The 10,770-nt window shown below is 52.4% G+C and overlaps 5 protein-coding genes across 5 annotated transcripts in view; 3 read left to right on the top strand and 2 right to left on the bottom strand.

Moving 5' to 3' along the window:
• Pmar_PMAR024469 (hypothetical protein) overlaps nt 1-577 on the top strand; it is a gene marked incomplete at both ends in the record, with an annotated part of 1,075 nt that extends 498 nt beyond the window's left edge. Inside the window, one exon of the mRNA XM_002767227.1 lies at nt 507-577. Within this exon, the coding sequence (XP_002767273.1) occupies nt 507-577 (71 nt within the window). The remainder of the gene's footprint in view (nt 1-506) is intronic.
• A 506-nt stretch (nt 578-1,083) lies between these two features.
• Pmar_PMAR024468 (Creatine kinase M-type, putative) lies at nt 1,084-2,529 on the top strand (the record flags this gene model as incomplete). The annotated part of the gene is made up of 5 exons (XM_002767226.1): nt 1,084-1,209; nt 1,263-1,371; nt 1,416-1,530; nt 1,579-1,689; nt 1,734-2,529. The coding sequence occupies 5 exons, from the start codon at nt 1,084-1,086 to the stop codon at nt 2,527-2,529; spliced, it is 1,257 nt and encodes a 418-aa protein (XP_002767272.1).
• Nucleotides 2,530-2,782: 253 nt separating this feature from the next.
• Pmar_PMAR024467 (hypothetical protein) lies at nt 2,783-4,765 on the bottom strand (the record flags this gene model as incomplete). The annotated part of the gene is made up of 6 exons (XM_002767225.1): nt 2,783-3,866; nt 3,909-4,035; nt 4,089-4,257; nt 4,316-4,501; nt 4,544-4,657; nt 4,706-4,765. 6 exons carry the CDS (start codon nt 4,763-4,765, stop codon nt 2,783-2,785), a joined length of 1,740 nt encoding a protein of 579 aa, XP_002767271.1.
• A 1,393-nt stretch (nt 4,766-6,158) lies between these two features.
• Pmar_PMAR024466 (phosphatidylinositol kinase, putative) lies at nt 6,159-7,426 on the bottom strand (the record flags this gene model as incomplete). The annotated part of the gene is made up of 6 exons (XM_002767224.1): nt 6,159-6,203; nt 6,309-6,514; nt 6,561-6,770; nt 6,823-7,078; nt 7,150-7,252; nt 7,299-7,426. 6 exons carry the CDS (start codon nt 7,424-7,426, stop codon nt 6,159-6,161), a joined length of 948 nt encoding a protein of 315 aa, XP_002767270.1.
• Nucleotides 7,427-9,877: 2,451 nt separating this feature from the next.
• Nucleotides 9,878-10,770, top strand: part of Pmar_PMAR024465 (hypothetical protein) — a gene marked incomplete at both ends in the record, with an annotated part of 1,535 nt that continues 642 nt past the window's right edge. The window contains 7 exons of the mRNA XM_002767223.1: nt 9,878-9,961; nt 10,005-10,117; nt 10,166-10,227; nt 10,264-10,348; nt 10,393-10,459; nt 10,507-10,589; nt 10,716-10,761. Of these exons, the coding sequence (XP_002767269.1) occupies nt 9,878-9,961; nt 10,005-10,117; nt 10,166-10,227; nt 10,264-10,348; nt 10,393-10,459; nt 10,507-10,589; nt 10,716-10,761 (540 nt within the window). The remainder of the gene's footprint in view (nt 9,962-10,004; nt 10,118-10,165; nt 10,228-10,263; nt 10,349-10,392; nt 10,460-10,506; nt 10,590-10,715; nt 10,762-10,770) is intronic.

Below are 10,770 nucleotides of genomic sequence, written 5' to 3'. Positions count from 1 at the left end.
TTCGCAACGACGTTGAAGAATCTTCAATGAAGATCTCGAGCCAACTCTGCATCATCCACAGTGACAGGCTGAGCGGAGGCTAAATGATATACCAGTGATACTGATATATCATTCAGCTTCTGCTCTCGTGAGCACTGAGCGTTTTTTCCGAACCGCTCAGCGAATGGGACTTCAAGCGATCACATACTTCTAGCACAGCTTCCCGACAGGGAGCTCCTGGACAACTTGAACGAGTTCAAATGTCTCGCTAGAAACGAGGGCGAATGGACAGATGGGTTCGCACAAGCTCGCTCGATGTTGACCTTTGGATATGTGAATTTGCATGAGGATTGGTAAAGGTTACCGTATGAGATTCTTATACAGCTTCTGATATATTTATTCCAGAATAGAATGGTTCATTGACTTGCTTGAATGAGATGCGAGAATTTCGTCTGTGCTGAGCCCTCTATGAGCGACTGAAATATTTCGTCTTATACAAGGACTAATTTCGAGTTATGTTTGATCAGCTGTTGTTGTTGTTATCCGTTATGTCGACTACGAGACGGTTGACTGTGGTTCTTTGGCTTGGCCTCAATAGAAGCGTTTTCTCCCGAGCTGATGGGGATATGAGAAGAGTCTGCCCCTCGCATGCTTTCCCTATGAAGCAGGAGAAGGTGTGTTGCACGGGTTTGCCTACGTCTGCCCGCCGACTGCTCTTGCTGACTTTAATCCTAGACCTACATTCTACCACTGGGAAGTATCCTCGTATGATGAGGGAGGACGTGGGTTCCATCCCGGCTATGAGCTTTCAGTAGAAGCCTCGCGTCTGATATCGTTCCGCTCTAGAGGAATCCCGGTGTCTTGCCTTGATCGTTACGCACATCTACGAGTGACTCTCCTTCATAGAGCTTATCAGTCCCGTCCCTCTATACCGTAGCGGCTCATTTGCTTGCCGACTTAGGGCTGTAACATGAGATGGGTCAGCAGCCTCATGGGACTCGTCCCATCTCAGCGAGCAATGCTATTGGATCAATAGTTTATATAGAATTTGTTAATCATCCTATTATTCGGTAGCGTCCGTCGCCCAAAGATTCCTTCTAGGCGATGACCTCTTACCCCCCTACTGGTCTGGCCCCCACTGTTGAGCACCTCCCTGAATGGATCAAGCTCGGTCTCGGTGACAAGGAGTACATTTGTGAAGAAAAGAAGGTAACGTTCGATCCAGAGAATGTAAGCTATGATTCTCTAGTCGCCTCCTCGCAATTGCGTCCCTGTCATCTCAGCTTCCCGATAACCTGCCTGATCTCTTCAAGCACAGCAGCTATATGGCAGAGTTGCTGACCGAGAAGCCCAAACTCTACGACAAGCTCAAGAGCAAGATTACTAAGAACGGTGAGTCTCCCTCGTGTCACGCCCTGGATGAAGAACCTCTCAAGGTGTTAATCTCGGCAAATGTATCAAAACCGGTGTCGATAACCCCGGCCATCCGTCGATCAAGACTGTCGGCCTCGTCGCGGGAGATGAGGAGAGCTACGAAGTTTTCAAGGAGCTGTGAGCCCACTTGAATTCTCCCTCTCTCCTGAGGTTTCCGCACTCTAGCTTTGACCCTGTGATTGATCGTCGTCATGGTGGATTCCCCGCAAATGCCACCCACATCACCGATCTCGACTTCACCAAGGTTTCGGATACCCCCATTGACCCCACCAGCAAGTGGGCCGTGCCACAGCTGCCTGAGGTGTTCGATGCATCAGTAGATACGTCATTTCCACACGCGTCCGTACTGGACGTTCAGTCCGGGGGATCCGTCTCCCTCCGAGTGTGACCTTCGACGAGAGACGTGAGCTCGAGCGCATCATCGTGAAGAGTCTCCTGAATCTCAAGGGTGAGCTCAAGGGTGACTACTATCCTCTTCATGGGTCCAAGAGCTACGGGCCCAAGCCCGGGGGCATGACTCAGGAGCAGGAGGAGGACATGCGCGAGAAGCACTTCCTCTTCCAGGAGCCTGATTCCACTCTGCTCCTGTCGAGTGGAATGGGCCGCCACTGGCCTGATGCCCGCGGCATCTTTCACAATGACGAGAAAAATTTCCTCGTGTGGGTTAACGAGGAGGATCACATGAGGATCATCTCCATGGAAAAAGGCGCCGACATCAAAAGGATCTTCAAACGCTTCTGTATCGCCGTAAATTGTGTTCAAAATGTGTTAAAGAGTGAAGGCTACGACTTCATGCACAACGACCATCTGGGTTTTATCCTTACCTGCCCTAGCAACTTGGGCACTGGTCTTCGAGCTTCGGCAATGATGAAACTCCCACTGCTTTCCGCTAGACCCGACTTCAAGGAGATCTGCAAGAGGTTGGGCCTACAAGCCCGGGGGGACTCCGGCGTCGACTCTGTCTCTGTCGGGGGCATCTACGACATTTCCAACGAGGATAGGATTGGCAAGAGCGAAGTGCAGTTGGTGAACATCATGGTGGAGGGATGCGAAAAATTGGTTAAACTAGAGCAGGCTCTAGAGAACGGCGATGAGATTGACGATCAGCTACCGTGAAGGAATATTTTTTCACTTTTCCGCCGTTTTACGGGAATATTTCTCCCTAATACACCTCGTGTCTCCTCTCGCTGACCATGCCGACAACACGTGTCATGTATTTCCTTTAAACTTTATGTTACCAAGTTTCACCGGGAACCTCAACTAGATAACACAATCGGTTATAACATGTACAAACTCGATGATATATTCCGATATCTACAATGGTTGATGGTTAATTCGACTTAGTAACTAAGTGTACAAACACAAGGGCTCAGGTCTCCCACCACAGCCGTTGCCGATTCTTGGTCCCTTCAGAATCAGAGCTCTCACCATCGAAATCCGATTCCACCAAATCGATCAAGTCGGTAGAGTCGTCTTTTCCTGTACACGGGTTGGGCGAAGGAGGCATGACAGGTAGACCGTTGGGGCCCACAGAAAGGCCCTCTTGGGTATCGACACAGTCGTGATTAGCCGGAGGCTGGTCCTCGTCATCGTCGTCAACTTCTCTCGGGATGTCGCCGAGAGTGACCATCCGCATATTTTTTTTCTCTAGTCGCCTCCTCTCCTCAATAGAGGCCTCATCTTGAAGTTCCCACGGCTCCAAACCACCGACATACGCACCATCGACTTCGCCTCTTCGCAACTTCATACGAGGGACCGAGTCCTTCTTGGCCAGAAACTTCTTGAACTGACGGACCAAACTCAAATACCCGGCCCGACTGCTGAACTCCCTCTCGTGGAGCTTCCCTTCAATCACAGCAGCTTCGGCCACCAACCGCCACTTCTCTCCCTTGCTGTCAGTGGCGTCCATCAAGGCATCGCTGAGTTTTCCTGCAATCTTCTGTCGCTCTGAACCTGTAGTATGTGATGGTCCAGTACTAGGCTGATTCGCCACCTCTGGTGTGCGAATAGGGGAAGACTTCGACCCACTCGAGACTTCCTCATCGTGGATGTCGGCCACTTCGAAAAGTGACGGTTGCGAGGCCTCAGCAGGTTTGGGAATTTCAATTTCGCTTCCTCGTCGACGCCTCTTGCTCGCTATGGGGGAGTCGACCAGTTGTATTTTATTCCTTTTGTATCGTTGGTTAATTTCATGGAGTGATTCGGTACTGTCACCAGTCGAAGAGGCCAGTGGAGACCCAGACGCCGGCTGATGGTCGCAGCCCGAGCCCGGCTCATGGGGGGCCGGTCGAGACCGGAACACAGAGAGGAGAGTGTGCTCTACATCCTCCACCAAGGACGACTCCGCATACTTGCAGCAGATGCCGTGTGCCCATTCACCCTTCGAAGCAGCTGAGACCATGTACAGGCCGATGCGCATGTCTTCACCAGAATCGGTGGCACAGTCGACGTAACTGGGATTGATGGTCCCTAGGGGTCAGTCCGCGATGGCCTACTTCCGGCCGCATATTTGGCAGAGGCTCCTCTCGGTGACAAGCTCTCCTCCAAACTGCCGCATATCTTCAAGTGAAGCTCCTTCTGTCTTAGCTACATTTGAACACAATTCACAAAGTCCCTGGGTGCCTGAGAGGAATGATTTCGTGGCGCGCGGTAATGTCTGACGAGGACGCGCTCACCCCAGTTGTTGCCAGCACATGCCTTATGAACCTTCACTTTACATGCGCCACACTGCAGCAAAGGTGACGACGAGCCCTCGGGGGCCCATCCACAGGCGTCGCACCACTCGAGAGCAGAAGTGCGAGGGCTCAGCTTCGGCCGAACCTCCTCCTCAGGGATCTCTTGTGGCTGACATAAAAACGGTTTTTGTTGAGGAATTCAAGACAGAATAGAGAGGACCTCCTACTTCCCTCTCCCCCTTGTGTAGTTTTCGCTTTGGAGTCGTCCCTCGTGCTGCACTGCTGCTGGTAGTTGTGGTATTACTCCCTTTGGAGGTACGTCGACGGTGGCTAATCCTCTTCGGTCGGTCACTCTTAAAGCCTGCCTTACGCCACTCTGCTCTGATCTCCTTCATTTCCCCACGTAGAGACCCCTGAAAACACCATGTCATCCTCAGGAGACAACCAGTGAGCACCTTGAGTAGATGCTCTGAATAAACTTCATCAATAAGGCGCCACACGTTATCGTAGCCAGTCGCAGGGGGTATATCGTACAGCTGCGCCATCGCTTCTGACTCTCGGTCATGGTCCTAATGAGATGATCCTGGCTACTCCCATCCCCTCTGGTCGTCAGCTACCTTGCAGAGGAGCCCTTGACGTATGGCATTGACCTTAGACTGTGAGACGGGGAGGGGCATGATGGAGGTAGGAGGGCATCAAGGGAAGGCTGGAGATAGTTCAGCGGACTCAATCTATCACAAGACTCGAGGCTCACGAGTAGTCGAGACTGATGATATCAATTTTAAGGAGCACATGGTCACACTCGTAATAGTTGAGGGTGGCAAGTTGACTGTTGGTAGTAATTACACCACATCAAGAAGAGCTCTTTTAACATGGCGGTAGGGCCAACCCGAAAGCCTCAGCTGCCACAACGCAGTCCTCGGAGGTTCTACCGCTGCTGGTCGTTTCGATAGAAGACTATACTTTGACTAGCCCCCAAGGGGCTCTATGATGGTCCTACCCCTCCTGCAAGTGCTCGCATTGGGGCGACATTGCCTTGATCACCGACCCTGTTCTCTCGCCTTCTCCTGTTGTTGGCCTTAACCTCCTGCCAGCTGACAGGGCCTCATCCCCTCAGGGCTAAAGGAGTCGGAGGAAGAGCGACGAGCTCCTAGGAACCCATCTCGGCTGGTCGAGGCTATGCTCGTGTGGCACAGTAGCAGTGTTGGGATATATTCGCTTCTCTCACCTCAGCTCAGGAGTTCCCTTAATAATCATACAAGTTCACATATGAATCCGGGTCGTAATGTACAGAAATAACTCAAAATTTCCCAAAATTTCATCAGAATTTTCATATGTTTACCAACATATGAAGTTGACCGTGTGCCTATCTTCCCCCCACACTGCACAGTGAGTACTCCATCACCTAGGCGGTGATGACAGGGTTAAGATGAGGACATCTTGAGAATTGAAACACCCAGAAGTGCCTAGTTACGAAGTAACTAGGCAACATCCCCAAGAATCGAACCGGAGGACTTCTCCTTGACAACAGATAACCTTAACCACTACACCAAACCAACTCCACAACTACAATTGAGACACTCGGACACAAATGTCAATCTTGACAATGTTAATGATAGCATGACGAGTAGTGTGACATGAATTGTGCATGGGTGACTACAGTATTCCACCAAAGTAGCGCTGATACCGGTCGTACCACCTGACACCAGTGGCAGGGCAGACTACTACTACTACTACTACTACTACTACTACTACTACTACTACTACTACTACTACTACTACTACTACTACCTCGAGCGCCAATTAGCAACAGATCGATCAACGAGGTCCAGTAGATAGTCCTTGAAGGCATGTTCAGAGAGCTCCAGTCGTAGTCTCTGGTCCATTTGGAGTAGAGTGTGTGGTAGCCCTTGAGAAAGGCAAGGGAGCCTAGGGCCCAGCCACCAACCATTAGTCTCAGGCAGTGGGGGGAAAAGTAACTGCACAAACTCCCTTTTTTTCACCTCCTCGACCACAAATGCTGACTTTCGACTATAATGTGGATTGTGTCGAAGGGCGAGCAATAGCTAATCAATGTGATGATCTACGGTTGCGTTGATCGCCGTTACGCATGCCCTTACACGACTGTCCTATTCTAGTAACATCACCACCAGCAGGTCACCCAGGGCCCGAGACCCATGAGAAAAAGTAGTACTAGAGGGAGTATCCACGTAGCCTTACTTCGATCATGCTCTTCAGTGTATCGATGTCTCTCCTTAAGACCATGCAGCCTCGGACTACCATTCTCCTAAAGACCCCAAATCGTCGACTGTCCTCTCCTCCCAGAGTTTCCACCAACTCCTCAGTGAGCTTCAATGAGGGCTCAAAGGCTACATTGCCAGGGCTGTTCGTGAGGAAAAAACCAAAGTCAACATGGCAGATGCTACCTGTTGGAGGAATAAAAAGATACCCCCGCAGCGTGAAGGAACTCACCATCGTCACAGAGGAGAATATTCGCATTGTGTCGATCCCTCACTCCTAAGACGTAGCATATAACCGAGTAGGCTGCCATGGAGCTACAGAACTTGTCAAGGGCGGCCTCCCCCTCCTCCCCGGGCCATCGGTCCTCGAAATGAGCGCTCAGTGACACCCACGTGTCACCATAGGCCTTCTTGAGTGAGTCCAAGCTGACAGCGTTGGGCACTGCCTCGACCACGCCGCCGCTGCTAGTGCATAGGACTCGATACAGCCTCACAGCCGCCCCCAAGGACCTCTCCAAACTTCCTTGGGGGCACCCCAGCCAGCAGCTCCTCATCCACGATATCATCGAGAGCGCCAATTGCTCCTGCAGAATCGACATACCCCCTGCCTTCGCCACCAGCGAGGCAACTCCACCAGAAGGGACCGATCGGGATACCTCCTTGGTCCATCCAGAAGGCCTCTTCGAAACGCTCGTCGTCATCCTCCTCCTCTCTGTTGTGTGTTCCGCCGTATTGACCATAGTCGACTTCCTACTGCGACCGGGGGCGGCGAGGGACAGTAGCGACCGAGGGTAGAGGACCCCTTCAGACGACGTGCCCACCAGGGCGATACCGGTGTTCTCTTCAATGCTAGAGGAAGACTGCTCCAACGACAGGCATACATGGAAGGGCGTAGAGCTACTCCACTCACTAAGTAGGAAGCATCTAGGAAGGTCCAGGCCCCGAAGGGTCCGCCAAGTCCCATCATCACCCAACCAAGTGCCCGTCGACAACTTCACCTTCCTCAGCCGCCACTCGAGGACTTCCTTTCGTCGAGCAAAAGGGAGGGTCGCCAAATGCGTTGAGATTTCCCCCAGCTGCCGGACCAAACCCATGCATGTTGGAGCCAGATGGTCAATAGCGGCTAATTTTGTGGCGCAGCGGTCATCATCGGCGATTTGCGCCAGGCCCAATAGGCTCAAGGCCGCCTCCCCCGAGAGTCGGTAGACTTCCTCCAGAGCTTCATCGCTCTCCATAAGAACGCAGAAAATCTGCAGTAGCCATCGGTGCACCACTGCCGGAGGACTCGCCCGAACGGCCAACATCAACTTCGCTTCGGCAGAAGCCCTGCATGAGGAGCTCCGTAGAGACTTGATCGCCTGAACGAACAACAGCATAAAAACTGCGCTCGACTTTCTCTACGATGACCTCAACGATGGACCTATCAGCCCCGTCTCGCGGCGACCCTGGGGGCGGGTCAGGCTCTTCGCAATCATCAACTCCCCGAAGAGAGCGGCTGTTGGCCCAGGAATGGAGGGCGCCCTGTAGACCAGGTCGTCGGCCGAGACAGTAGCCCAACAGCGTAGCAGGGGAGATAAATGCCATGAAAACTAAAGGGATATACTTCTGTGTGGCGATGGTAAGGTTCTTCACGCTGCGGCGGCGGCGGCGGCGCAAGTGGTGAAATCTCGCTAGTTTCCCATGTGGTAGCATCTGACTTCGTTGTTTTCCTCACGAACAGCCCTGGCAATGCAGCCTCCGAGCCTTGAGGCTCACTGAGGAGTTGGTGCCACCAAGTTGATGGAGAGCTCTACCCTTAGTACCATCCCACAGTGAACACCACAAGAACAGAAGGACGAGACAGTACAGCGAGCATTGACATGATGGACCCACCAAGTCCAATAGTATCAGAGGAATTCACCCTTTCCCCCTGAGCCAGCCGATAGCTACACTTTCACTACTTAGACAACTCCAATGGTCGACAGAAGCACACGACTCCTCCTCCTGTGAGCCCGGGAACCTTCAGCGCACATCTACAGTACCTTCTCCTTCTCCTCGCCTCACCAACGACATACACCCAGTCCATCCTTACGTCGAGCTCATCAGCATCATCGCTTGAGTCATCAGAGACAACCGAGGTATTCTGGAAAGCAACGGAAGTAATACCATCTCTTCTCGAACCTTTGTGCGAATGCATATTGACATCCTGTAGAGCGTATCAACGGTCAGTTCTACACTCAGCTGGCCAGTCGGTCCCGAAGGTCCTCCAGTCGAAGACGACCATCCATTCCAGACGCACTTTGCCACCTCCCCGGCCGCCTCCTGCTCATCCCCAGACTCGATCTCCGGTGAAACACATGGGATCCCACAAGTTAAATGGTCCCTTCAAAAAAGCCCTACCTGTCCACAGCGCCCTACTAAACCCGAAATGCCTGGATGGGCTCCCCACTGCCTTTTCCATGGCAGCATGGGGTGAAGCGATGAAGGAATGGCATTCTAGAAAAAATAGGAGTTGACCGTGCGGCCCAGCTAGGGTGGCCGTTTCCCGACAATCCATAAGGGACTTCCTTATCCTAATGACGATACTCCCCAACACTTCTGCTGGCGGCCAGCCCCACTCGTATCCTCACTCCCCGGCCGGGACAAGCGATAGATCACTCGGCAATCTAGGCTGCCCGTGGCGCCCTTAGATTTGGCATTATACGATGTCAAGTACATCTCAGAGTAGACAACTGCATAGTTGCAACCACCCCCTTACCTGTGCATTCCAGTGTTTGATATTCTCCCACAACATATTGGAAACGGTAGACCTCAAATATTTCAGTCGAATATACGCACACGGTAGAATTCGTCGCCTAACTTGCAACAACCCCAGTTCAAATCTCGCGAGGGTTAATATTCTCTATTAGACATTTTCAGCTCATGGCGTACTTATACACTCGGCTCTTGTCTATCCGTAGAAAAGAGAAGTTCGCCTCTTAAGTTCCGTGTTCTTCTTTCGAGATGTCGACTGGCGACTTTTTGGATTCCGATTGATTTCGGACCTCAGCCTCGATCCCCGGTCACTCATAAGGGGTCGGCAGATGGTGATTCTTCGTGATTCCGCTTAGGGCTCCCAAACTTTAACCCCCGGGGTACAAGTACTGCTAGTCAAGAAGTGGAATAGCTTCGAATCAACATGTAGTTCAAAAACATGTTGTTCCGGCTTAAAGATGTGTTCTGCTGCTCCGTAATCCCACAAACGAGCCCAGCTAAGCTTTTGAATTCCTCCACTGAATGGTGCTATTCGCGCAAGTGCCCGAATAGAGTAGCGCACGCCCTAGACGCGCGCGTCCAAAAGTGGTTGGTGAGCATTGCTACGGCGCGCTTTCAGTCCTATTTAGGTTAGGTCATGAATATAACCCTAAAATCGGCGGGCAACATGTGGAGGGTAAGCGGGTTGAAGGTCCGCTGGGAAAAACTCGGTGTATCCTGCATTTCAACAAGTGCCGACGTTCGCACTGCTTACGTTGGGACAACCGGGGGTTTTACAAGTACATTTTTGCGCGGTCAGTTGTGTTGCACTCGGTCATGGATGCGCTCAATTGTGTGAATACGGCCCCCATCGCCCCAGGAGTATCGATGGACTGGCAGACCCTCATGGGGAACCTCCGGGTACCCCTCGGTCGGTGCCCATGCCTTGGCATTCACCTCTCAGGGTCGACCACGGTGCCCCTCTAGCGGTCCCTCCGGCTCCCCTATGTCCTCTTCAGTGGCATCAAGCCCTTATGCTAGCACTGGTGTGCCTTCACCTACTCCCTGTCTCCCTGAGTGATCCTATCCACCCCTGTTTGTCTCTCTCATGTTGTTGCCATTCAGACCCTCCTATCAGTTTCCATCGGGAGACTACCAGGCCGATGCTACTGCCAACTATGGTAACGGTGAGTCAGTCCTCGCAGAAGTGGTCGTCATTGCAGGTTTGCCCAACGCCCCCCACAGCTTTTCCAAATGGAGTATTTATCGCGAGGCTGCACACAGACAGGAGGGACTTGCGAGGCTTCAGTGAGGGTCAGTACCTTCTCGAATACCCCCGATACCGAGTTCAGGTGGGAAAGACAAATCCAGGAGAGTGTCCGTCAGCGTTTGAGTGCCGCTTGGTGCGGCGCCGAACAGGTGAGCAGCTTGGATGGTCTACGTTCGGGGGCCTCCACCGCTTTCAGGCTATGCCGCCAACGTACCCGACCTCCGATGTCGTTGGTGCTGCTGCTGTTGCTGCAGCGGTAGCAGCTATGAGAGAGGGAAAGTGAGGCGCTCCCACTACTAGCACTGCTTGGCAAGTGTTCAGTGACTGTAGGTATGAACAACACACGGCATATGGCCTTCCTCAACGTGAAGGGTCGGCTTCTGCTGCTTATGTGCATGCGTGCAGGTATGGATGCCTTTTATCAGTTCCAACCGAGACAGCCAACAGGTTGGTACGGTCC

The sequence above is a fragment of the Perkinsus marinus genome, assembly GCF_000006405.1.
Source record: "Perkinsus marinus ATCC 50983 genomic scaffold scf_1104296970858, whole genome shotgun sequence".
In the NCBI taxonomy this organism is placed as follows: domain Eukaryota; phylum Perkinsozoa; order Perkinsida; family Perkinsidae; genus Perkinsus; species Perkinsus marinus.
The sequence above is the reverse complement of the archived record's forward strand: the minus strand, read 5'-3'. Positions and strand labels throughout refer to the sequence as shown.